General features: G+C 31.8%; 4 protein-coding genes across 4 annotated transcripts in view; 2 read left to right on the forward strand and 2 right to left on the reverse strand.

The window, feature by feature from the left end:
• Positions 1-558: 558 nt before the first annotated feature.
• LOC125866772 (serine/threonine-protein phosphatase 2A 65 kDa regulatory subunit A beta isoform) lies at positions 559-7,620 on the forward strand. Its single transcript, XM_049547123.1, has 13 exons — positions 559-697; positions 1,156-1,569; positions 1,868-2,114; positions 2,394-2,506; positions 3,410-3,489; positions 4,459-4,600; positions 4,698-4,778; positions 5,022-5,126; positions 5,640-5,822; positions 6,144-6,236; positions 6,737-6,876; positions 6,955-7,021; positions 7,159-7,620. The coding sequence occupies exons 2-13, from the start codon at positions 1,177-1,179 to the stop codon at positions 7,276-7,278; spliced, it is 1,764 nt and encodes a 587-aa protein (XP_049403080.1). The 5' UTR covers positions 559-697; positions 1,156-1,176; the 3' UTR covers positions 7,279-7,620.
• Positions 7,621-12,667: 5,047 nt separating this feature from the next.
• LOC125869156 (probable carboxylesterase 6) lies at positions 12,668-14,032 on the reverse strand. The gene has a single exon (XM_049549719.1). It carries the CDS (start codon positions 13,965-13,967, stop codon positions 12,912-12,914), a length of 1,056 nt encoding a protein of 351 aa, XP_049405676.1. The 5' UTR covers positions 13,968-14,032; the 3' UTR covers positions 12,668-12,911.
• Positions 14,033-24,689: 10,657 nt separating this feature from the next.
• Positions 24,690-26,279, forward strand: LOC125868901 (protein PLANT CADMIUM RESISTANCE 9-like). Its single transcript, XM_049549466.1, has 4 exons — positions 24,690-24,779; positions 24,887-24,958; positions 25,431-25,640; positions 26,200-26,279. Exons 1-4 carry the CDS (start codon positions 24,707-24,709, stop codon positions 26,277-26,279), a joined length of 435 nt encoding a protein of 144 aa, XP_049405423.1. The 5' UTR covers positions 24,690-24,706.
• A 489-nt stretch (positions 26,280-26,768) lies between these two features.
• The window catches only part of LOC125867061 (putative late blight resistance protein homolog R1B-16), a 10,204-nt gene continuing 9,826 nt past the window's right edge, over positions 26,769-27,146 (reverse strand). The window contains exon 4 of the mRNA XM_049547479.1: positions 26,769-27,056. The gene's annotated coding sequence lies outside the window, so the exon portion shown is untranslated. The remainder of the gene's footprint in view (positions 27,057-27,146) is intronic.

Consider the following 27,146-nt stretch of genomic DNA (forward strand, 5'->3'; position numbering starts at 1 on the left):
TGATTTGGAAGCTCCGAATGAGTAGCCAACGATCCTTGAATGGTCAATGCTTAACCTCTAACATATTAGGACGTTGGACATTTCTCAAATAAATTCGTACGAGTTCCTATATTAGCGTAGTCCAAAAGTTATTATAAAGAAAGTAATTAAAGTTACACATGATAGAGACTATACAAAACCAAAATTTACTTATTTTTACTGTTTTAGCCAAATATGAAGTATCATGCTTTGAGCAATTTAAACGTGAAAATAATTTAGAGCGCCAAAACTTCTTGCAAAATGGATTGGTAGTTAGAGTTCAAACATGTTGCCACACCATATATGTTTAAATATAAATAAACTATAAAAACTAATTTTTGTTCCTTTACTAGATGGAGAATCGAACTCTCGCCAAATGATATGAAAGTTCAGGTAGTCAACCAACTAAACTACTAAAATCGAACCTTCACTTTTTTGTTAATTTAAAAGTGGGCTTGTTTATTTGCTTGCCTAATAGGCCCAATTGGTTTTACCCATCTTCAAGCCCAAGTTATCTTGTTGGGCCTAAATGAAAAGCGACCCATCTAAACATTACATTGTCATTTCATCAGTAGGCAAATATCTCTCTTTTCCATCTCTAACTCTTTCTCACTCTCTCTCTAGATTTTGACGAAATTCAAGCTCGAATCTCAGGCGAACGGCGGCAAAATTTCCACCGGTAACGATCTATTTTCCTCCTCTCCGGGAAGATTTCTTATCTTTTTGCATAAAGAGAAAAAATATGCATTAAAGAATCGATTTTTCTTTTGCAATACTGTGTTTGTGGAGCTTAATTGGTTCAATTTGGAACAAGCTGTTCACCTCTTTCTAGTTTCAGTTATTTTTAGCTTAAATATTTGATTCCTAGGCGGTATTTGTTTTTGTATATTTTCTGATTGGAATTCGCTAGGGATTTTGTTTAGATCTCAGATTTGGAGGTATGTTATGTTAGTAAATTGAGCGTTCCATTCGATTATTTTCCTGTTTTATGCGCTGGATTTGTTTTGGATCTGGCTGGTTAGATGAAAATTTGTGATTTTTCGGGGAGATTTAGGGTCGGATGCTTTTGTAGTTCTGTTGTAATTGTTTCTCGATTCACATTTTGGAATTGTTTGATTGAAAGTTTGGTATTTGCAGCTCTAACAGAATCTCGAGAGGATGGCAATGGTAGATGAGCCATTGTACCCGATAGCTGTGTTAATAGATGAACTTAAGAATGATGATATCCAATTGCGGTTAAATTCTATTAGGAGGCTATCAACTATTGCACGTGCACTTGGTGAGGAAAGAACCAGAAAGGAGTTGATCCCCTTTTTGAGTGAAAACAATGACGACGATGATGAAGTTTTGCTTGCAATGGCAGAAGAGTTGGGCGTGTTTATTCCTTATGTTGGAGGTGTGGAGCATGCTCATGTTCTTCTCCCACCTCTAGAGACCCTTTGTACAGTTGAGGAGACCTGTGTGAGGGATAAAGCTGTGGAGTCATTGTGTAGAATTGGATCCCAGATGAGGGAGAGTGATTTAGTTGATTGGTTCGTCCCGCTTGTGAAGGTTTGACTATGACTATTACCATTGTTTGCTCGTTGTTATTCATCATTATGACATCATGGTAGTTACACAAACATACAAAGACCTTTTATTTGCTTGCAATCCCTAATATAATTCTAACGTGTGAAACTCTGAACTTCACCCATATATGTTTTTATCTTTTCACTTGCAATCCCTAATATAATTCTAGTCTGTGCGATTCTGAACATCACTCGTATATATGTTTTTTATCTTTTACTTAACATCATGGTTCGTGATTTGTCAAATGTTTATACATCTTCCTATTCTTTCCAATCACTAGAGGCTAGCAGCTGGTGAATGGTTCACAGCAAGGGTTTCTGCATGTGGGCTCTTTCATATTGCTTACTCAAGTGCCCCAGAAATGTTGAAAACAGAACTTCGGTCTATTTACAGCCAATTGTGTCAAGACGACATGCCTATGGTGCGAAGGTCGGCTGCTACAAACTTGGGGAAGTTTGCTGCTACAGTTGAATCTGCTTACCTGAAGAGTGACATCATGTCAATATTTGATGATCTTACACATGATGGTAATATTTTCAGTTATAATTAGCAACTTATGACTAGAGAGGGTCTATCCAAATATTTCTCTTAATAAAGATTTCTAAGTTAGTGTTACTTCATGAAGTTGTTGGCTTTTAAGTTGATGTAACTTCATATAGCCTATTGCTTATAGAAATAAAATGGTTATTTTTGGTTAAATGTGAAGTTTCATTAGGATGCGTTTTAGTGTGACGGATTGTCGGTTTTCTAGTGTTTTATTCTCAAAACATCTTTTTGTTGGCTTATCTAATGTCTTCTGATTCCAGATCAGGATTCTGTGCGATTATTAGCTGTTGAGGGCTGTGCTGCACTTGGCAAGCTGTTGGAGCCTCAGGACTGTGTGGCACATATCCTGCCTGTCATTGTCAACTTCTCTCAGGTACTCTCTAGTTTGTATTTGGACTTTGGAGTCATGCTGTCCTGGCTCACACAGATCCTTGAACTCTTGCACCTTGCACCATGATTTATATTCTTTTGTTCACTTATAAAAAAAATTAATTCCATCATGTAACAACTTGTTGTTGTTGGATGATTGAGCTACCAGTGAAATACTAGCAACTTAACTTCCTAATAGTTGTCATCTTTCATCTAAATAAATATAGTTGTCATATCTTCTTGTATTTCTGTTTAATTATGCACATTAGGCGTGCCTTCTGATCTAGAGTGTTGTTTCTCCACATAAAGATATAGCCTTTAAGTTCTCTGAATGTTTCCGATGTATGTGACATGGAAAAGAACCTTGTATTCAAATCCTAGCCACTCTCTTCATATGAAGCTTTTAGGTAGTAGCATAGGGTTAGACTGGGTGAGCGGTGTATTGCTTACTGTTTTTTCACAAACTAGCAGAGTAGGGGAATGAGAAAAGAAACGTGGATGAATCGCTTGAGTAGGCTTGTTTAGGTGAAGCCTTTATTGCTAAATCTTGGTGGTTGGAAAGTCACTCTGTTAAGTTAGAGTGAATTTGTTGCAAAATAAGCTTTACAGGATGAACATGTACCAATAAGTCTTAGCATAGTAACACTTATCAAAATATGATTCCGGAAAACTCTTTGTGCACTTGCCTACATTTGCTAGCAGAAATTACAGTTGTAGGAGTAAAATTTAGGTAAAAAAGGGCTAAACTGAAGGATTAAACCTTTCAGTGATCCATTATATTGGTTTAGCCTTGATAATATTGAGTGCTATTATAGTATGATCCTCTCTGTCTCGAAGAATTTACCTACTTTGGAAGGAAATTTCATTTGTTCATAATTGTGCATGTTTTTTTTCTGCTAATAACCAGGACAAGTCTTGGCGCGTTCGATACATGGTTGCTAACCAGTTGTACGAACTATGTGAAGCTGTAGGGCCTGAGCCCACTAGGTACTTTCTCAACTTAAATATGTGATACTTTGTGAATGTTTACCATATGATGTCCATCTATGGAGTCCATATTGTACCGGATTCTTCTCATTTTTTGGTTGTTTTCAGTTAATTTTAATCTGTAAACAGCCACAATAACAACAAAAAACCCAGTGAAATCCCACAAAGTGGGGAATTTTAATCTGTAAAGTGGGAATATATTGTTGTCAGTGTAATTCATAGGTTTACCTGATATTTTGAACCTTCCACATAATTGGATAGACATATACTTTTGTACGTCTATTACGCTCTATTCGTTGACCTAAATGTCTTCCTCTGAAGTGGATCTGGTGGAATGAAGTGATGAGTTGCTATTACAAGGGAACCCACAGCCACTATCCTTCAGGTGTGCCAGTTACATTTAGAGTCTTGTTGTCAAAACTCATTAGCTTGGCTCCCAACTTGGTTGACAAGTTCCGTAATTCGGGCAATGTGGACCCTGCCCCCCACCATACGAAAAAAAGAAAAAGACAGAAAAAACTAATGCCTGCCGAGTTTTGTTGGCCAAGTGGGTCTAACAAGAACACTTCTTTTTTCATGAATACTTTTTTCACCTTTTTGATAGTAGTTTGTCAATGAATAAGGGTAGGGCAAATGGCTGAGGAGCTCCATGATATCAATTAGTGGTAGTTTAGGAACGTATGGGTTTTGTTTAGACCGAGGATTTTTCTATAATTGATGCATCATTGTTAAAGTAAAAGTTAAATTTTGAAAACATGCAATATACTCCAGTCCCTGAAAAGTTCTATTCATCACACATTGGGCTGTTGAGTCATAATGTCTAATCAGTAGAGGAATATGCTGTTCATACCCTGTTCATACTTCTCTATGTTTCTGCCAATGAATCATGCTCTCTTCACCAAGCTGTTTATTTTGGAAAATTCAAAATCTTCGCTGTTAGATGTCTGATTGTGTCTTACCATGGTTTAGGACGGATTTGGTGCCTGCCTATGTCCGTTTGCTTCGAGATAATGAAGCTGAAGTTCGCATAGCTGCTGCAGGAAAAGTCACCAAATTCTGCAGGATTCTCAGTCCCGAGCTTGCTATTCAACATATTCTTCCCTGTGTGAAGGTATATGCCCGATATATTTGCTGTTTAGGAGCTTCATTTTGCATTTTTGGTTCCTATTGATCCTCTAATATATATTTTGCGTTTGATAAATGTATAGGAATTATCATCAGACTCTTCACAACATGTCAGATCTGCTTTGGCTTCCGTTATAATGGGGATGGCTCCTGTTTTGGGAAAGGTGAGGTGCATTAGTTTCTAGATGAGGTTAACATTTGTAATGCGTTTTTAATGATATAGATGGTATATGCATTGTTGGATGGTCCGGAATTTACTGTGGTACGTCATATACTAATGCTATGAGTTGCTGAAGATAATCTCTATCTTGGGAAAGCTTTTCACATCATGCAATGCACATCCGTGCTTGATTGAAGCATTAAGATTTACCTATGAAATAATTTGACTTCTATTTGTGCATTTGCAGGATGCAACCATTGAACATCTTCTTCCAATATTTCTTTCCCTTCTGAAGGACGAGTTTCCTGATGTGCGCCTGAACATCATTAGCAAGCTTGATCAAGTCAATCAGGTTGGTGAACGATTCACACATTTTTCCTGTGGTCTGCAATTAATTATGAGACTAGTGAACTTTTTGCTGCTTGATTTTGGAACTGGTATGCCATATGTTGTGATGTGTATTTTAGTGATGCACAGACCCTAAAATAAAGAAAGCAATCAAAATCCTGTAACATACTGAACTCTATCTGGTATACCCTTTTTTTTTGTTCCCTAGTATTTCTTAGTGTTATCCTAGTATGGTGTTTAGTGTGTTCCGATTATCGCACTATCTGCTGTTACTTGCTGTATTTTCCTCATTCTCCTTCTTGTACCTGGATTTGCTGCACTTGAGCCTTTTACTCTTGTAAATAAAATTTGACATCAAGGATCTTCTTGTTTAGTCACTGTCTTTAGCTGCTTGCACTTTGCATTAGTTCCTAGCACTCTGCAACTTTCAACTATTTATTTATTTATTAATTAATTATTATTATTTTTAGTTTGATTTTACTTCTTTCTTAACTCTCAATTTCTCTAAATGTTACAGGTGATTGGAATTGATTTATTGTCTCAATCTCTGTTGCCAGCTATTGTTGAGCTGGCAGAGGACAGGCATTGGCGAGTCCGTCTTGCAATAATAGAATACATACCTCTATTGGCAAGTCAATTGGGCATAGGATTTTTTGATGATAAGCTGGGTGCTCTTTGCATGCAATGGTTACAGGACAAGGTTGGTATTCGATAATCTGGCTGTTAGATATTCATATAAAATTGATGAAGCATAAAACTTTGATCTTGGTGCATGAGAAGCTTCATTGAAAACTTATTTCTATCTTTCTCAGTCCATCTCTTCCACTTCCTTTCTTATTGCAAGTGGAAAACGAGTTGGGACATTTTCTGGAGTGGAATTTCACCAACTTTTCCGCGATAGTTACTTTACATTTTTTTTGTTGTCTGTTGATGAATGTGAGAAGGCAATTTGCTTTTATCAATAAGTTGATGGGACAATATCTCTGCCACTGATATCTTCTTTGCTGATTCTTTGATGCAGGTTTATTCAATTAGAGATGCTGCTGCTAATAACTTGAAGCGTCTTGCAGAAGAATTTGGTCCAGAGTGGGCAATGCAGCATATAATTCCTCAGGTTTGCTTGACGTGTGATAATTTGAACTGATAATTCTCCTCCATGATATCTTTTAAAAAAACAAACAAGTTCAGTGAGTCATATGGGATATAGCTTCTCTTACTACATGAAGTTGATGGGACCAAGGTGCACGCGTAGGGGAGAAGGTGGGGTCGATAACTATTATGATAGTTTTGAAACGTATGTATCTTCGCCCCAAAATTCTTATATAAATCTGCATTGCCCTTCCCTGACCTCGAGATACTCATGGTGGATATAGTCAATCATAAGCTGATTTCCATCCATGTTCTCCTGCTAACAGGAGAGGTGAAAACTGAAGATTTCAGGAAAAGAATTAGTGGTGCACTTGTTTTTCCTTCTTAGGAAGTTTACCTCTTAGGCTGAGAACTAGAGAAGGAAAATAATTCTCTATGGCCTCATAGAGTTTCTAAGCTCCAGCTTTTCCCATGATCAATTCCAATTTTGTTCTCTCTCTCAGTTAGAAATGTCTTATTTTGCAGGTCTTGGATATGACTACCAGTCCACATTATTTGTATCGAATGACTATTCTTAGATCAATTTCATTGCTTGCACCAGTAATGGGTTCTGAGATAACTTGTTCTAAGTTGCTGCCTGTGGTAGTTACTGCTACAAAGGATAGGTGATTTTTCCTTCCCAGTGTTTAACTGGTTTTGTACCTCAAGTCCTTGAACTAATCAAAAGTTTTATCTAATTCCAGAGTGCCCAACATTAAATTTAATGTGGCAAAGGTGTTGCAATCCCTTATACCTATTGTTGACAACTCGGTGAGAATCCTCTCCTCATTTCTTGTTTCTTGGTTTGCTTATACTTGGTTTGTTTTGGGAAATGACTGAGCTTTTCCACAAAGTTTCGCTCTTTTTTGACAATGTGGACGAGATCATGAGGAATTTCAATTGTGTAGGTGGTGGAGAAAACCATTCGGCCCAGTTTAGTAGAGCTAGCTGAAGACCCTGACGTCGATGTTCGCTTTTATGCCAATCAAGCACTCCAGTCGATTGATAACGTCATGATGTCAGGTTAGAGAAAGCTAAACATTGTCAGGTGAGAGTAGTACAAATCTCTCTTCTAATCCCTCTTCAGTAGTCTTGGATTACGCTCTCACACGAAGAAGCAAAAGGGGAAAGGTGTACAATGTAAAATGCATCGTGTTGAGCTTGGAGTCGTATATTGTTGTTACTAATTCTTTTGTAGGATTCGGCATTCAAGATGCTGTGACACTAATGAAGACCTGAGTGTTTTTTCATGTAAAGCTGCTGCCATACTTTACTATTTGGATCTGCTAAGCTCAATTTGTATTTGTTTTTGTTAGTGTACTTTTTGAGGTTTGAAATTACAACATTTTAGCTGTGTTACTCTAAGCAAACAAATTTGTCGTTATATTAGTGTTTGCATTTCTTAGCCTAAAAATGTTTGTGCACTGTCCCCCCACATCCCACCCCGTTGTAATTTTTACTTTACATCGAATCACCTTATTGAGGATTAGTGTTTTAAATGAGGTTAATAATGTGTATTGGTTAGCTTAGGTTAACTGATTACAGTTTATATGGAGAAGCTTGCTATTTATTTGTCAACATTTCGGAAACAACCTCTCTATTCCTCAAGTTAGGGGTAAGGTTTGTGTACATACTACTCTCACCAAACTCCATTTGGGGTATGCATGTTGTTGAGAATAAAACATAATCATAATCGAGAATTTTTTTGAAGATCGTTGATTTAACATGATGTTAAAGAAAGTTTTTTTTTTTTTTTGAATCTTGTGATTTTAAACTAAAGAATGTATCAAAATATCTTTTAATCTTGTGATATTGTCTTTTTTTTTTTTTTTTTTAAATAAATAAATTGAAATGAATGAATTATTTATTTTGTCAAAAACTGTTTGGTAATGTCTTTTTCGTTGTACTAAGTGGGTATCCTCATTATAGGGCAGTTCTTGGCCTTACGTTTTACTTACCACCAAACTCATTTTTCTTAGTATATATTTGAATTAAATTTTGTAGTAATTGCTACCCTCAAAATAGGGCACTTTTTGACCTTACATTTTACTTACCACTAAGCTCATTTCTTTCTTAATATATTTGAATTAAATTGTCTTAAATCTTATGCTACGATCACCAGGAGTGTGACTAAAGGTGGTTAATCCGTTTATTTAGTACACATGTAGTCCAAATTGGTTAATTATCAAATGTATTATGGAGATATTTTTTCTTTCCAAATATTAGGTCTCTTTCACAAATTTCTTCATTTTTCAAACTACTTGAACCCGAGACCTCTGATAATATTTGAACCCTTCATAAACAAGGTGCGCAAAGCTTCAATATTTTTATTTTTTTTTGGTTTTCCACCCAGTGTCCGGAGCCCACATTGGGGCTTCGATTAAATCCGGATCGCGCACTGCAGGGCCCATTCGGGGGTGGCGCTCCCAACATGATTTTCTCCATATCTAGCGCTCGAACCTGATACCTCTAGTTAAGAGTGAAACACTCCCACCAGTGCACCACGACTATGTTGGTCAAAGCTTCAATATTAACCCTTGCCTAACCCATGAGTTTGACTGTTTCTTTTAAAGATCGACCATTTGCCTAGACTTGGGTAGGTAAGATCTAACCATACACCTATCACTACAAAAAAAGTTTTAGAACTTCGTCGTTATTTAACTCGTAACTAACATTTTTTTTTTATATAATCTATCGCTAAATAAGATTAACTACGAATTTTGCTATTTAGTTATGACACATCAAACAGGGGAAAAGAAAAGTGTGACTTTTACACATGGTGGTTGAGACATAGTTAACCTTAGAAAGGTGGATGTCATGCCTATAGACTTATAAGCCTTCAACCACCAAAAACTACATTCTTTATTTTTTCCCCCTATAAATAAGAGCTTCACTTGAATACATTTCCCATATAAAGCTAACAATCTCATCTTATACACTACAAAAAAGAAAAAAGAAAAAGAAAAAGAATTAGCGACATACAATTTTGTAGCTAAACAACAGAATATGTTACTAATCCTATTTAGAGACGGATTAGCAACAATTATCAATATTTTTATATAGTTACCAACAATTTAACGACGAAGTTCATAGCTAATTCCGAGAGATATATTCGATTATGCCTCTTCTCAATAATCATATTGTGTCTCTTTTCTTGAGTGCCAATAAATCAGATGGAGTAAGAAGAAAAGGAAGGAAAAAACCCTATCGAAGTTTGCTGGTATTGTTTCTAACTATACAAAACTTTAGATTCATGTAGATAGTTAAAATCACACTAGCTACTTGTGATTAAAAAAAAATAGTTTTATAACTTTACTGTTATTATGACGACTAAAATTCATTTAGTTTGATGTGAAAAATAAAGTTTTATTGTGATTTTAGTGTTATGATGAGTAAGAAGTTAGTGACTATACGTGAAATTGACCCTCGTGTTGCCTCAAAAGTTCAAATTTGTAACCTAATTAGCTTTTGTTTGTAGTAGGGGCGGATCCACTATTTAGCAGAAGGTATATTTTTCGCACAAACTATGTGTTTATGATAAAATTTTCATCTACCATGTAAACATAGAAAAAATGATTATCGCCAAGAATTGATAAACTAAATATTCTAAATCCGCTTCTCGTTTCTAAACTTCTTCTTGTAGTGTTATTGTTATTTTTTTTTATCTTATAATTTTAATAACTAGTTTGTTAGTTAGGGCTAATGATATCTAGACGAATCCTTTAAATAATTAAGCTTATATACTTATAATTTAATTTGCAAGTATTGAAATTAATTCATGCAAACATAGTGAAAAGATAGCACACAACAAAAGTAAAATATATACATAAGTGATATTGGGAATATGTTTCATCATGTTAGTACGTTTATTTGGTTTAGAAAATATAAAATTCAAATCTATCTTCTTTTTTTTCAGGATACAATTTGGTAAATCATCTGGAACATTCATTTGAGCAAGAAAGTTAGAGTTAGTACGACGATGAAGGTACGAAGATGATGTTGTTTTTGCCAACCTCAACCTCGGACCTTCATCTATAACGTCAATTATGACGTAGGTGCACACGTGGAACGTTCATCACCACTATTTCACATAATATTTCACTCAAGAAAGTTTTGGGCATGGCCCAAAGACAACATGAAGTTTGTTAATTATTAGTCGAGGCCTATATACATAACACAACAAAAAATGCCTTTAGTGGCAATAACAAATGTTACTTAGAAACGAACTATTTAGAGGTGGATTCAAGATTTATAATTTTGTTGATTCAATATTAAAGATTATCAACATTGTTTTCATTATATTATTATAGTTACAAATTCATATTTATTATTTATTGTAATATTGGTGAATTTCTATATATAAATTTATGTATCGTACCAAAAGTAATAGGTTCAGATGGATATATAATGTACTAAAATACTATATCTGCCTCTAAACAAACATTCAATTGATAGTCATGAAAACAATCTTTTGCAGAAATATATTGTAAATTAAAATGGTATACAATACATTCAAATTGAATTAGTCAAAATTGTCCTCTACACTTAACTAGAGCATAATGCACCGAATTGTCCTTAATATTGGTGATAGTTTATTACGTAGGTTGGCTACAAAGTTTGACTAAGGCCTTCAATAGTAAGTAAATAACAGTATAATCCTACAAGTGAAGTATGAAATTAATCAAAATCTTGTATCACTTATATTCAGATTAATTTGTAATATAATACTCAGATTAATTTGGGTTATGGTAGTGTAAATAGTATATGAGACAAAATCCTCATAAACTTTATATTGAAATTGACATTTTTTCATCAATAATTCTTATTTTGTCTCAATTTGAGTTTCTGGAATGGCAATTATTATTTTCTGGTTCATGTATATATATAATCTTTTCAATGAATAATTAAAGTGCTTTTTCGTGTTTGTCTTCTTATCAATGTCATTTTCCCACTTGTTTAGATCTAGAGAATCAAAATACAACAACAAAGACATATCCAGTTGTAACACTACAAATTACAAATAGGATACGAAGATAGTGGTCTGTACGTAACTTTATTCTTATCTTGTGAAGGTAGATAACCGTTTTAAATAAATCTTCTGCTTAGGTAAACTGTAAACCCTATCAATATCAAATATTGAAAGGAAATATATTAGTGAAAAAGTCATGCTAAAATTTTAATTATTGCATTATTTTTTTGTTATGACTGTCCTCATTTATGTATTCTTTTTTTCCAAACAATCTGAAAATGTTTTATTTTGAGCCAAGAGGGTCTATCATATACAACCTCTCTATTTCTATGAGGTAGAGGTAAGGTCTGCCACTATTATTGTACCCTCTCCAAATCTTACCTGTATGAAATTACACTGGATATATATACTGTTAAAGAAGTCATGTTAAAAATAAAATAAGAAAGCAATAACAACAATAAATAATATGATAATTGAAACAAAGAAAATAATAAGTAATTATACAATTAAATAATAAGATGATAGGAGAGCAATAATTATAACAATAGTGATAAGTAAAACTAGACAACATTCAATTATCTATTAACGTTCTACTTTAATTCTTGATTTCTATACCCTTTTATCTAAGTTCATATTTTCAGAAAGTCGCACTATTGAAATAATTTTGTTTTAACATATAGTACTACTTTCCATTTCGCATGTTTGCCATAGTTGGACTATAAGTTTAATCTTAATATTTATATGATTATAGGACATTTGAAGTCCATAACTCATGTTATCGTATTGTGTGATTATAAAATTTTCCTATTTATCAGAAAAATAATATAAAACTTCATTTTTTTTTTAATTTTAAAAGAACTAACATAATGCCATAATAAATACAACAGAGAAAATAATATTAATTTTTCTTAATACTTATACTGGACAAGTCCACGTACCCACACGAATGCCATGTCACTTCACTATGACCAACCTTCTTGTTGTGTTGTGGACAGCGAAGCTTACACTTGTTCACTAATTATGATGGTTCACCAGGGCCTCTTTCCTCCTTCCTTTTCTGCTCACTAGTAGGGGTCGGGACCCCCACAAAGGGGGAGGGAGTTGATTGAACATCTCAATCATTGACGGAAATTTCACCGGCATCCGATCCCCAATTCTTGTTCTCCCCCGGATGATCGTATTATGTTTGATTGAAAATAAAATTTATAATTTTTTTAAGACTAAAGTAAGTGTCTAATAGTCCGTTTGGCCATGCGATATGGAATTGTGATATGTAATCATGATATGATATCATATTATGATATCATGAGATAGATCAATAGTTCATAAAAAATGACAAGTGACATGTTACAAACCATCTCTATAGTAAACATAGATGAGTAATTCGTAAAAAATGACAAGTGACATGTTACAAATCATACATTATTCTCTATAGTAAACATAAATAGTAATTCAACAAAAACGATAAAGTGACATGTTACAAACCATACAGTATTCTCTATAATAAATATAGACCATTAATTCTTAATTAAAAAACGATAAGTTACATGTTACAAACCAATTTATTATCCTTCTATAGTAAACATAGACCAGTAATTCATAAAAACAATAACTAACATGTTATAACAATGATAAATTAGTCGTGCATATAACTTAAATCCTTGATTCTATTTTGTACATAGTGGTCATCAATCAACTGATAAAACCTTTAATTTGTTCGATCAACTCTGTTGTTCTTGTCTGTGCAACTTGAGATTTGCTCAGTATTTGAAATGCATGGCCTACACCTTTAAACATCACATATTCAACAACCTTTTTATTACTAACTCTATTTAAAGTAGAACAAAACTCCAAATTTCTATCTCTCAAAATATCTAATTCAGATATACACACCAATATTCCAGGAATATTCCTTATATCCACCAAATTTACACCCTCTTTCCCAATCGGATTGCACCACGGGTGGTCTCGATTAACCCCCGTGGGCAATGCTAGCCGCCAGTATGTGTCAGCGCTCGCTAATGTGAGCGTTGACCGTGGCGGCTGGATAGTGTATTTTTCGGAGTAAGTCCTTGACTCTCCACCAAAAAAAGGTTGAATTAAAATGATACCTTTTAAAGTTATTGGCTTTAGGTCACCTATTTTCGAACGAAGCATTATAGCTACGTTATAAGCTATGTTTCCACCAGCACTATCACCAACCAAATAAATACTAGAAAAATTAACTTTATTTAACCACCAATAATCTTCATTAGAACCAATAAGCACTTTTTGTCTTATCCAAACAATCGTCTTAACTCCATCGTCATAAGCCGATGGAAGACGATTTTCGGGGGCTAATCGATAATTAACAGACATAATCACACAATTAGCAATTGATGCTAATTTAGCTAAGAACTCATGGTAACAAATCCAAGATGATGATCCAACACAAAATCCACCACCATGGAAATAAATTAACATAGGTAATTTATTTCCTTGACATAATATTATTGGAACATATAAACGTGCCCAAATATTTGTGTACCTATCAATTACAACATCACTAGAGGTAACACCAAGTTCAAGAGGTAATTTATTAGTGACATTTGGTACTATTTGAGGTCTTTCAACATGACCATCTTTGTAAACTTTAATAAGACCTTCAATTTCTTCTAATAAAACTTTATGTTGAGGATATTCTTTGATTTTTTGAAGGTTGTTGAAATTTGGATCATATGTTATAGTTGTCATTCTTCTTTTTCTCATGAATTCAAGAATGAAGAAAAAAGGATGAAGAAGAGGATTTTTTTGGTTATATAATAAGATTGTGGTTGATGAGAAGTTGTTTATATAGGAACTGAAAAAGATAAGATTGGGCTAGTTAGCTTTGAAGGTTTTTGAAGTATATTATATATTATAAAGAAAGATGGATTGATTGTCCACTTATGATATGACAAGTGGCGAATTGTGAAATTGCCACGTGTCTTCACTTGGACTCTATAATTGTGGGCTAAGTGGTANTGAAGGTTTTTGAAGTATATTATATTATAAAGAAAGATGGATTGTTTGTCCACTTATGATATGACAAGTGGCGAATTGTGAAATTGCCACGTGTCTTCACTTGGACTCTATAATTGTGGGCTAAGTGGTATTGGCTTCCATTATTCAACCCCCTACCGCCGCCGCCCCCCCAGAAAAAATTTCGTCCACATTTAAGTTTTGAAGGGTAAGTTTCGATAGAATTCAGTAAATTTAGAATATATTTTATGTTTGTATTAAAAAATTTATTAAATATATATAAATATTAAATTCAAAATTAAATTATTGATATTTGATATAGTTATTTTAATTCGAAATTCATAAAATTTAAATTTTGTCATGCAGACCCACCCCTCAGCATCATAAGTGGAAAGATGAATCATTTTAGTCAGTCAACTTTTGGAAGTTTCTTGGTTTTGAGTATTTGATTGGTTGTTGTGGTTTTAAACAATGAATTAAGTCTAAAACAAAGTCTTTGACCATGTTGGGACACGAAAATATCATGTTTAGTATTTCACAGGCATTGATAATTATATATTTTATGGTTCAAAATTATCGAATTAAGTAAAAAACAATAGGTTCAATAAAACATCGTATTTGTTGTAACATGTGTTAGAATGCTTTTGAGATTTATATACATCATTAGGATAGGAAATGAATATTTACATTGTTAGAATTAGGGGTGTACATGACCGGATTGGTTCGGGTTTTTCAAATACCAAATCAAACCATTGTGTCGAAGTTTTAAATTTATAAATCAAACCAAACTAATAAACCTCGGATTTTTTCAGATTTTTGGATTTTTTCGGTAAAGTTTGCATACAAACATATAACTAACTTGTGCTCCAAATATTTCTTTAGTCCAACCAAAATACAATTATCTAAGGTGTTTTTTAAAAAAATAACACAAAATATGAGATGAGTACTAATGACACAAAAATATTCAATAAAATAATAATGAAATCATCATATAAAATAAATATTGCAAAGTCATAATGACAATAATCATAATTTAAAAGTACTAAATCATGCTAAAATAAGTTTAGTAAGTATTAGTTATATTACTAAATATTTAAGGAAAATTAAAATTAGATTATGTATTTTAATTGTCTAAACCAATGTAAAACTAAAGAACAAATATTCAATAATATTGTCATTCTTAGTGTTGAATTGATTTTCTTTTTGCATTAGTATTAATTTGATTTTGATTTAAGTTTTATTATAATTATCAACATCTATGAACTATAATCTTTATTGGACCATTCCGAATTCTAAGTTTTAAACTTGAAATAATATATTAAAAGATAAAAACTATGAAATAATATAAGAAATATTTTAAACTTATATCAAAGTAAATATTTTTATGTATAAAATAAAATTTTAAAATTACATATGTAATGTCGGGTTGGTTTGGTCTCGGGTTGTTTTTTTTTAGTTAAAACCAAACCAACCCAAATATAGTTGGATTTTTTTTCCAATAGCAAACCAAGTCAAACCAAATCACTAGTCGATTTTTTTTTCCAATTTGACTCGATTTGCGGTTTGGTTTGGTTTTGTACACCCCTAGTTAGAATATTTTTATTTGGGATTGTACGTAACATATCTTATTTTTAATTATTAAATGTCTAATAAAATTTATATCTATATAACCTTAAAAGCATGAACTCCTAACTTAAATGTTAAATTACTATAATATCCCTAACTTAGGTTGTGACTTTTTCGATGATTTGTAACTTTTCTGATAAGTTGTGACTTTTTTCAAAGGTTGCGATTTTTCGATAAGTGGCTTTTCCAAAGTGTTGTGACATTTTCAATAAGTTGTGACTTTTCCAAAGGGCTGTGACTTCTTGGAAATGTCATGACTTTTCAAATAACCTCCAACTTAGGTTGTGACTTTTTCGATGAGTTGTGACTTTTTCGATGAGTTGTGACTTTTTCAAAAGTTGCGATTTTTCAATGAGTTGAAACTTTTTCAATAAGTTGTGACTTTTCCAAAGGGTTGTGACTTCTTGGAAATGTCATGACTTTTCAGATAAGACACAAAAAATATTTGTTCATACTATCCTTTGTTGACTATAAATAGAGGGACTTCCTCTCATTATTCAACCACATTTTTTTTAATCTTCTACTCTTCTTCTTCTTACATTTTTTTTTTGTGATTTATTGTCATTGAGTGAGTTCGAAGTTTAGCGGAATATGAGGTACCACTATTCTGATGAAGTAAGTTGTTCTACCCTAAAAGGATATATTCCATAACCTTAAGTACTTGAGGAAAATTATTTTGATATAATAATTACTTTTTTTTCTTAATATATACATTAGTATGTAATGTTCCAATATATGAAGTTTGCATGATATAGTCTAAATTTATTTGTTTTTGTTAATAATTTTTCTTGTGATGTAGATACATAAATAAAGAGAGAAACTTGAGATAAAGGGAGGATGTCAAGTTCCTTTGTGTTGATACTCAATTGAGGAAGCTTTGTTTGTTTTGGCAACTCAACAATTCTCACATGCTCAAAAATCATTCATAATATAATGATAACTGTAGCCCACAGAAAAACAACAAAGTAGACAAGGTCATCATCACTTTTCATTCTTACCATTTCACCCATTGAGTTATTAGTTTTGATTGTAAGTTCACTATTTCAAAAATATGTTTTCACTATTACTTATAATATGATTATATAGCCATGATAAAAAATATTTTTTTAATAGATATGTAGGTAAAAATGAACAGAGAAATAAAGTGTTTGGTGACAAGAGATTTCAATCAAATGGAACACTAGAGTTAATATTGCATGAAGAATTTCCTGTTATTTTGTGTTTATTTTAAACTAAAAAAATATTATGTCACAAGATACACTCCTTGTTAGCTATATAAAATTAGATAAGAAAATAGCTATTGGTTATAAAGTGATCTCAAATCAAATTAAAGATTCAATAAATAATACATTAAATTTTATTCATTTATCAATTTTTTAATGTTTTATGTTACGATACAACTTCTATAATATACTAGATACTAAATACTTTCATTAGACAACAACTATATGATATGTATGCGGCATGAAAAATGAGAACACTACAATTCCATAAAGATAAGGTAGAAACTTAAAGAAATAAAATATTTTTTTCATTATAGGTGACGTTGTTCATATATTAACATTAAATTATGCTACTGAAATATATATATAANTATTTTTTTCGTTATAGGTGATGTTGTTCATATATTAACATTAAATTATGCTCCTGAAATATATATAACAACATTTCCCTTTAACAACCTAATTTTCTTTAGAACTAATTTTTGATGTTATATTTGTTTTATCTCTATAACATTCTACTTATAATAGTGTTGACATTCACCATAGAAGTACCCCTTTTTCGTAAAATTACCTCTCTATGATACCCTTACTCACATATTATTTGAGTAAAACTATTTTCTAAAAAATATATATTACGTATAAAGATAAATTTTGGAAATATTTATGGTAATGATTATGCACATACCAAATTTCAAGCATGAATATTTAAAAGAAAAATTGTACTTAAATGGTATCCATATGTTCATAACCTTAAAAGGAAAGACTATTGGTGACTTTTTTTATATTGATATTTTTTTTTCTAATATGTTGGTTAAATTTGTTTACAAAATTGAGTGAAGCAAAATATAATATTGCTAAAGAAATGTCACTTTCTTCTCAGATTTAAACTTTGAATGTATTTTGAAATGTCCAATTAATGATATTTGGCCATTTTGATCTAAAAAAGACAAGTAACTCTATGACAATCTATAATAATGATTTAAAATCACTTTTTTATGTTCTTTCAATTATAATCATTTACTAAAAAGCTTCAATTTAGTAATATTAATTCCATTTTACAACATCGTATAGCATATGATACGATACACATATACAACGCACGTACCGTGAAACTAGTTAATTAAAATATACAAAAATTAATTCGAACATCATAATTATCAAACAGACATAAAGTTGAGATAAGATAGAATTAACGGGCCCTAACATCTGGCTGCACCCCATTAACATCATTTCAAAGAAACTACATTATGTTGATATTTGACCCATTTTCTTTTTATGACCGTCCAAAAATATGAACATTATTCGACATTTTTGTTCCACTACAAAAATGCCTACATGTGGACTTCAAATGGGCAAGTCATTCCTTTCACTTTGGAGAAACTAAAAATCTCTTTTATTTTTGGGTTGAGGGGTGGGGGGTCAAACAACAACAATATATTCAATACGTAATATTATACGTAAAATCTGAAAATAATAAAACGTACACAAATTTTATTCTTATCTCTATTATAGAGTGAGATTTTCAAAAGAATTTTATAGTATTTAAATTCCTAAAAAAACGATATAAATGAAAGGTGTGACTGTTGGGTATTAATTGCCCTGAGTTTCTTACCATAAATAAGTTTTCCTTTTAGGAAAAGGTTTTGGAGTGACTAGTCTTTTTCTTGTAGGAAAATGTTTAAGACTCTATAAATAGATGTTTGTTCCTTCTCACTTAATCAACATTCACAATGTTGTCCTAGGGTTTTGAGAGTTCCAGTTATGGGGGAGAATTTGTGAACCTACTTGTATTCTGAGTTATTTCTCTCTATATTTGGTACTTTCATATTTATAGTGGACGTAGGTCGATTGACCGAACCACGTTAAATTTTTGTGTCTTTTGGTGTGTTTCTCATTTGTCTTCATATTCATGGTCTTTCGAGATTTGCTTTGTTAGCTTCCGTATTACACCTGCTTATTTCGGTCCTAACAAGTGGTATCAGAGTCAGGTTCAATGATGGAGTCAGGTTCAGTGGTTCGATAATCGATGATTGAACCAAGTTAGAGATGGGTGTTCATCTTGGCGGGTGTAGTTCTAGCCGCAACCTTTTTGACAATAATGAAGATTTTGTTGGAGAAATTGTTTCAGAGAGGTTCTCTGTGTCGAGACGTAGATTTGATGGAGGAGATTATGGAGAAGAGATGCAAGTTGTTGAAAATTATGTGAAGAAGGTGGACAAATTTATTTTGTCAGAAATTCAGGCCAAGGCAGAGTTTTGTTGGGTAGTAATTGCCCTGAGTTTCTTACCATAAATAAGTTTTCCTTTTAGGAAAAGGTTTTGTAGTGACTAGTCTTTTTCTTGTAGGAAAAAGTTTAGGACTCTATAAATAGAGGTTTGTTCCTTCTAACTTAATCAACATTCACAATGTAGTCCTAGGGTTTTGAGAGTTTCGGTTATGGGGGAGAATTTGTTAACCTACTTGTATTCCGAGTGAATTGGTTGAGGTTATTTCTCTCTATATTATGTACTCTCATATTTATAGTGGATTGCTCATCGCCTTTGTGGACGTAGGTCGATTGACCGAACCACGTTAAATTTTTGTGTCTTTTTGTGTATTTCTCTTTTGTCTTCTTACTCATGATCTTTTGAGGTTTGCTTTGCTAGCTTCTGTATTAAACCTGCTTATTTCGATCCTAACAGTGACAACCTCATAACCTAATGAATTGACCATTCATGAATGTGACTCTTAGCTTATATCAACACTCAAATTTCTTAAGCATTGTTATTATTCGATGATCAACTCTTGACTCATTTGGTTTTGATCTTCGATGATCTTACTTTTAAAATCAAACGCTATGTTATTCTTACATAGTTTTTTATGATTCAAAAAGATAACTCTCATAAAGAGTATGATTAGCACAAGAAGTGTTAATTTAATTATTGCTAAACCTTATATTGTACAGAGTTGAGTATCTTCTGGGATTTATAAAGTCTTTCTACCTATTTTAATATAGTTTAAAATACCTTGCTAGTATAATTTGTTTATTTTTTTTTGCCTTATCAATGTATATAATTTTTTTTAGTTTCTTATCCCTTGTTCGATATTTTAATCAGATTTCTGCAGCGTAAGGCTCGTAAAAAGAAGAAACCCACTCTACCAACACTACAACAAAAATAATTTTTAGCGGCAATAAATAGACACATTAATAAAGAGTGCTAAAATCTTTACCGGCATTAGTTTAGTGTCATTAGATCCAATGTCACTAAAGGCTTTAGGGACATATACAAGAGTGATAATTCCCACTAAAAATACATATTTAGCGACAATTGAACTATTGCCGTAAATTAATTGTCGCTAAAAATCATTTTTTATTTAGTGCAGAATTCTTTCATTTTCGATTTTCGCTCCTGATACTCCAGTTGCAGATAGAAAAATCATATTTATTCCATCGCAACCTATTATATACATACAAGTTAAATCCTTTCAAGAGTGGGTGGGATTTCCATCTTTTGAGGACATCCATGGAACATGGTTATCAATTTTAACTCGTCTTTCTTTCACCTTAGGGTTTCTAGCTAGCTCCTAGCTAGGTCAAACTTACATACACTCAAAAGTCTTTAGAAGACTTTGAGATATATATGCACTAATATATTTTGTCCTTCTAATTAATTCTAGGTTGAATATAAATGTGATCTTTCTTATCATAGTACTGTGTGTTCACTATTTATGTGTCCATTATTTGTTACCAAACATATTAAAATATAGTATGTTTAAAGCTTTCTCATGTGTTCTTAAGAAGTCTTTGATGACGTTAACCTCCAAAAATATACCAGGGTTTTGGTAACCTTATAATAACATTTTTGACTCATTATCGCACGATTATAACCCTTTAAGTATTTAAAATAATATATGGATGGACATACTCTAAAGTTTAATTATTATTATTCGAGCTAGATTTTGTGTAGGATTTCATTGTGATGACGCAAACTCATGACATGTGTTGTCCGATTTGCCCCAATAGGTCTCACATAATATTGTCCCTTGGGCTATCTCATCGTTGAGCATAGTAATGCGTATATCATGTGAATTTATGTTATATCTTATACCTTTTATTTTCCTCTTTGATCATGTGGATTCACGTCAACTTTTTAAAAACTTTTTTTGCATTGTCAATGTACACGAGTTAAATTATAACTTTTATGTAACATTAAGCTAAATCCTTAACCATTAAAAGTCGTAGTGATGGGGTAGATCAGATAAGATTCTTTCACTTTTAATCAGAGATATCAGATTTGAGTCTTTATTAGAAAAATAATCTTTATAGGAACGGCACTTTCCTGTTTAATTAGTTGTACATGACACAAATTCAAATTAGTCGGAACCCTTACGTAAATATCAAACACCGAATAGAAAATAAAAATAAGTTAAATCCTTAGAAATGTTATATATTAAGATTTCTTTTAAGAGAACCCCATAAAGTTCTTATGTTCTCTATGGATGTCATAGTAGAATAAGGTATCCTCTCACCTTATGCTCACAAAAATTCCTCCTCCTTGCTGACAAAAGTATGTATAATTGTCTATTGGTGATGGGGGAGATGCCCACAAAAAATTGAAACAAATAAATAAAATCGAGGAAAGTAGTAAACAATAACATCAGTGAAATTTTACAAATGAAGTCTGGAAAGGATCGATATACATTACATAGAACAATATCTTGATTGAAGTAAAATATTCGAAAGCATTTTGAAATAAAAAGAGGAAAGTACATATCCATTTTCAATCCCTTAAGAATAAAATCTTTTTTATTCTTGCAAATTGTGCTACGTACTCCTTCCATTTTATTCTTTAGTTTGAGCTAGGCATCTTCTATGAAACTACTTTTTTTGTTTCATCCTTTTTGACTATGTCATTAATGTTTCCAAAAATAGGATAAGAGAAGACTTTTATGTCATGGAAATAATAAGAAAGAAACTCTTGCCATCTCAAATTCTTATTCTTGATTGAAAAAGTTATGGAATTATATTCAAATGGCTCATCCATTGGATAGTTTGACATTCCAAGCAAATCTCACACAAATGAATTAGAAAAGTCAATAGAGAAATTCGATTCTGACTTCGTAGAGTCGGTGTTGCTATTATCTGCGCATTGGCTATCCCCTTCCTTGAAAGGATAAGATACAGATACTTGGTTCACTCTATTTCTTGATCTTTCCATGAATCGTATATGTTTGTTTTCATTAGGTGCCTATACTTCAACTGTCACTCGTACCTAGTCTATTTGCAATTATTTGCTCAAAATATATAGATCCACACCCTACTCGTATTTTTATTGATATCGATCGAGGAGGATTATCGATCCATTTTTCTATGGGCCGGGTCAGTTTGGATTTTAATTGGGCCAGATACATGACTATCCAGCCCAATAGACATGTTTAGTTGATTATTGGCCTGTTAGGTATCATTATCTTTCATTGAACTTGTAATTATTAAATTAAAAATATATATTTAAAATTCGTTAATATTTCGTTTACATCAAGAATTGAAAAAATTATATTTGTATCACCTATGTTGGTTAATACGGACTCATATAAATAATTAAATAAATATATATTTTTTATATATTTAATTTGAAATAAAGAATGAAAGGATATAATGATCAGGACGTATTCCTTCTGAACGATTGTCTTTAAGGAGAGAACTCATGTTTTAAAAGACAACAAAACGACAAACTATGTTTTCTCCTTCATTCTTATGAAAATTTCTCCGAAAAATGTTGAAACAACTCTGTAACAAGGAACAATTCATAGAGTACTATAATTCTTCGATGTTCGTGTTTATATATCTATGGTGAAGTTATACATACATTATAAAGACACAGACTATGATAGCTTCATTACTTTTAATTCAAAGCAAACTTAATTAATTATATGAATTGCGTGTGGTTAAGTTGATCATATAAACAAGAGACTAATCAAATCTAAATTAGTTCTCAATTCATACATTAGTGATCTTAGTTGAATAGAACTTAAATTGCGTGTGGTCACGTATAATATTCAAATATTTTTATTAATTTGATTTAATTAAAGTAGAAGGAAAATAAGAGGTACTGTAATATCATTACATTAATAATTTAATATTAACGTAAATCTCAATGGCACTTAAAAGAGTTGACAATTAATAATGTAATTGAGTAGATATAGCATACACGCAAGCCCTAGGTTCATTGAAGGTCGAATTAGAATTTAGAGTTTATGAGTTTGAAATTTTAATTATTTAAAGTTATTGTATTTGATTGATAATTTATATGTATCAAATAAATTTCTTAATATAAATATCAAATATGATAATATGAGTAAGAATTATACTAAATTATATGAACTCGCTTCCTACCGTCTAGCACAACCCTTGGGTTTTTTATATCTCAATAAAAAAAATTACAATGTGTATATATATAAGATTATTTTTCTATGTACAAATATTAGATATTAAATTCTATTAGCTTTTTCATGTGTATTTTTAATATTTTTTCAAATTCCTTTGATAAAAATTCTGCCAGATGGGTTAATTTTGACCGGTCAAAATCAAGATATTAAATAAAAGTACTTATTAATTGTCCAAAATTTCGTGATAAGTTCAGGAGAATGATAATAAAATAATACTTACATGTAAGTTTGGTCAAATCTACTCCAATTTTATATTTATTTTATATATCATAAATCACAATCACCTTCTCCTTCTTTATATTCTTTTTGTTTTCTTCAAGTGACCTTTGACCAATAACTTCAATTAAATTAAAGATGCTCTCTTCATCAGTTGGATAAAAGAAATATCCAAGAAAATGTTGAGCTTTCATGTACTCACCATGATCTTGAATGTAATCACTAAAATATTATAGTCAATTCGAATATGCATTTATAGATAAAAATAAAGGGAAAAAGGACAAATATACCCGGAACTATCGTAAATGGTATGCAAATACCCTCTGTCATACTTTTGGGACATTAGTGCCCCTGCTATCTAAAAACTAAAGCATATATGTCCTTCACTCTAAGGGAAGACTAAATTGGGACACGTGGTGCAATCTTATCTGTCGATAAATGTCGGATCGGTGGATAAGATAGTGACACGTGTATGTCCGTTAGTATAAAGGGTAAATATGCTCTAGTTTTTGGACAGCAGGGGCACCAATGTCCCAAAAGTATGACGAAGGGTATTTGCATACCATTTACGATAGTTCGGGGGTATATTTGTCCTTTTTCCCTAAAATAAATTAGTCACCGAGATCAATCAACAACAACAATAGTATATCTTGTATAATTCTATTACTGTAAATCTGGAAGGATGCTGTGTACATAAATTTTATCATACTTTAGAAAGATAGATATGTTATTTTCAGTAGATCCTCGACTCAGATAAAATATTTCAAAACTGATTTAAAAAGAAAATACAGTAATAAAGAAATCACGTTGATAGTCAGAAATGTGAAGATTGGAGGAAATATTTATGAAATTTCCTTGTGAATATTTTAATGTACAAATCTTGACATTATCCAAAATCTTGAAAGTATAAAGGACCCTTAATGTTCTCGTAAGTTTATAACTAAGTCTTAATTAATAATCTCTTAAAGTTTGTTTTTCAAATCTCCTATATTCAAAATGACTACAAATAATTGGCCTATAAGCCAATGGACAACAGATCTCTTTGATTGTTGGGATGATCCTTCTCTTTGTAATTACTTTTATTATAAACTCTTAATTATATTTTTTTCTTAATTAAGTTTAATTATTATTATTATTTAACCTTTTTTTTTGTAATTTTATCTTGCCTTTTTAAAGGTGTGAAGACTTGCTTTTGTCCATGTGTTACCATTGGAGAGGTCGTTGAGATACTTGATCAAGGCACTACATGTAAGAAAAAAAAAACTTAAACATTTAGGGGTTTATTTAGTATTTAGAAAAATATTTTTTCAGAAAATAAATCTTATTTTTAGGTAACCAAATAGGTAAACACCGCAAAAATATTTTCCATTAAAAGGAGAAAAACAACTTTCTTCACTTATGTTTTTTCTCTAGAGGAGGCGGATCTCGAGTAATTTTTATTGATAAATACATAATTTGAGCTAAAATTATTAGATTTTGCCGAATCTGTACCATACATGATACATTCACCCCATCCATTTGAAATAGATCGATAGAGTTTCTTTTGAATATATTTTTCTTTGTATCAAATATACCAATTATTCCTTATTAAATCAAGAATTATCAAATTTTACCTAATATCACTAAAATTAATTAAACATTACTTAATTTTTGTCTTAATAATGATTATACATTTGTGCTAACTAAAATGCAATTTTTTATTTTTTTTTATTAATGGCAGCTAAAGGACATGTTTGTCTTCTTGCTTATGCTATGGGTTCCATTCATTGTGGATGGATTTATGGGAGAAGATATCGAAGAAAATTGCGTGAATTATTTAAATTGCCAGAGAGTCCATATTCAGACACTTTGATTAGTTGTTGTTGTTGTGTTTGTGGTATTTCTCAAGAATATAGGGAACTCAAAAATCGAGGCGCGGATCCATCCCAAGGTATGAATATAAATTCAAGTTATATATACTGACGATATAGATACTAAATTGTTTGTGAAGGTTATAGTGACTACATGCAATTGTTTTATGAATGACCTAAATTTTGAACAAATATTTTTGTATGATATAGAACTTAAAACTCAAAAATCAAATTCATTTTAAAAATTCTCAAAAGCATGAAATTGTCGAAGGTCAAGAAATTTGGTGACCTGATGATAGGGATTGAAGTCTCGGTGAATGATGACTGGAAATATAATAGTTGCATGAAAGGCGTAACAATTTGGACACCAAATCTTTCTATGAATTGCTTTTTTCGTCTTTTTTGTCAGCAAAGTGCCTATGATCTAAATTCATATTTGGTTTCTCGAAGTTCATGTAGAGACACCTACCACAAAATTTGCTTCAAATATGAGAATCTAGGAAATTTTAAGATTTTCAATATTTATGTTTTAAGAATTGATACTTTATTCCGCTCTTTTCATCTATAGTTTAAGCGCGATTACTATAATACATACTTTCTCCATCACTACAAATTATATGTATTTATTTATTTTTTCAGGATGGGAAGGCAATGTTGAGAAATGGAACCGAGAAGGGGTTACAGTGCCACCAATTCCTACATCCTCCATGACTCGTTAATTAATTAATTAATACCATCTGTTATGTAATTAATATTTAATACAGTGTGATTATAATTTGTGCCCTGAGGATCTTTTGTATAAAAAAATTAATACAGTGTAATTATTATTTGTGCCATTGAGGGTTTTTTGTATAGAAAAAATAAAATTATATGTACTATCTATTGGAGAGGAAGTGTAGAATTGGATTGTTAAAATAGTTGTTTGATTGTATTTGTGAGTGTGAACACTTGTTTAGCTATGTAACTGTCACATTAAATAATAAATTTGTTTGTTGAATTAGTGTGACATTATCTCAATGACTTTTGTACGCGGGATAAGATGAGATATCCCAAAATTAAGTTCATTTGGCATTTTCACATATTCCAATGCTCTCCTTACCACACAAAGCGTCCTGCTCGAACTCGTGAGGTCACATAGAGACAACTTTATGGTTGTTCCAAGGCTCCAACTTTATTAAAGAGGAAGAGAAAACTAATTAACATCACAATAGATAGAATTATATATGTTTCTTATAGTGTCTCCTCTTTCATAAATAAATAAGCAGCAATTCATCTATGTACATCAAAAACTCAGTTCAAAGAGGGAGAAAAACAAAGAAAAAGCACAAAACAAGTTACAAGAATGAAGTCACAATCAACAAGGCAACAGTACACATAGAGTCCGTTTGGATTCACTGAATTTAAGTAGCGTTTAAGCTCCGAGGCCAATGAAGTTGTAGCAAGCTGAGGACTTGACTCACTGCAGAGTGAATTCAGTATCAGAATTTACAAAGACCCTGTGCAAAACGACGTATGATCAGCTGTTAAAGTATCTTAACCGTTCAGCCTAAAGTATTTCCGACCAAAAGGGGGAGAAATATGTAAAA

The sequence above is a fragment of the Solanum stenotomum genome, chromosome 6, assembly GCF_019186545.1.
Source record: "Solanum stenotomum isolate F172 chromosome 6, ASM1918654v1, whole genome shotgun sequence".
Lineage (NCBI taxonomy): Eukaryota > Viridiplantae > Streptophyta > Magnoliopsida > Solanales > Solanaceae > Solanum > Solanum stenotomum.

Bases quoted from the DNA above. Each gene is read 5' to 3' on its own strand.
- LOC125866772 (XM_049547123.1), top strand. From the start codon at position 1,177: ATGGCAATGGTAGATGAGCCATTGTACCCGATAGCTGTGTTAATAGAT. The intron at 4,779-5,021 runs GTGAGGTGCATT...GTGCATTTGCAG, and splicing joins TGGCTCCTGTTTTGGGAAAG to GATGCAACCATTGAACATCT. The intron at 6,877-6,954 runs GTGATTTTTCCT...ATCTAATTCCAG, and splicing joins GTTACTGCTACAAAGGATAG to AGTGCCCAACATTAAATTTA.
- LOC125869156 (XM_049549719.1), bottom strand. From the start codon at position 13,967: ATGAGAAAAAGAAGAATGACAACTATAACATATGATCCAAATTTCAAC.
- LOC125868901 (XM_049549466.1), top strand. From the start codon at position 24,707: ATGACTACAAATAATTGGCCTATAAGCCAATGGACAACAGATCTCTTT. The intron at 24,780-24,886 runs GTAATTACTTTT...GCCTTTTTAAAG, and splicing joins TTGGGATGATCCTTCTCTTT to GTGTGAAGACTTGCTTTTGT. The intron at 25,641-26,199 runs GTATGAATATAA...TTATTTTTTCAG, and splicing joins AGGCGCGGATCCATCCCAAG to GATGGGAAGGCAATGTTGAG.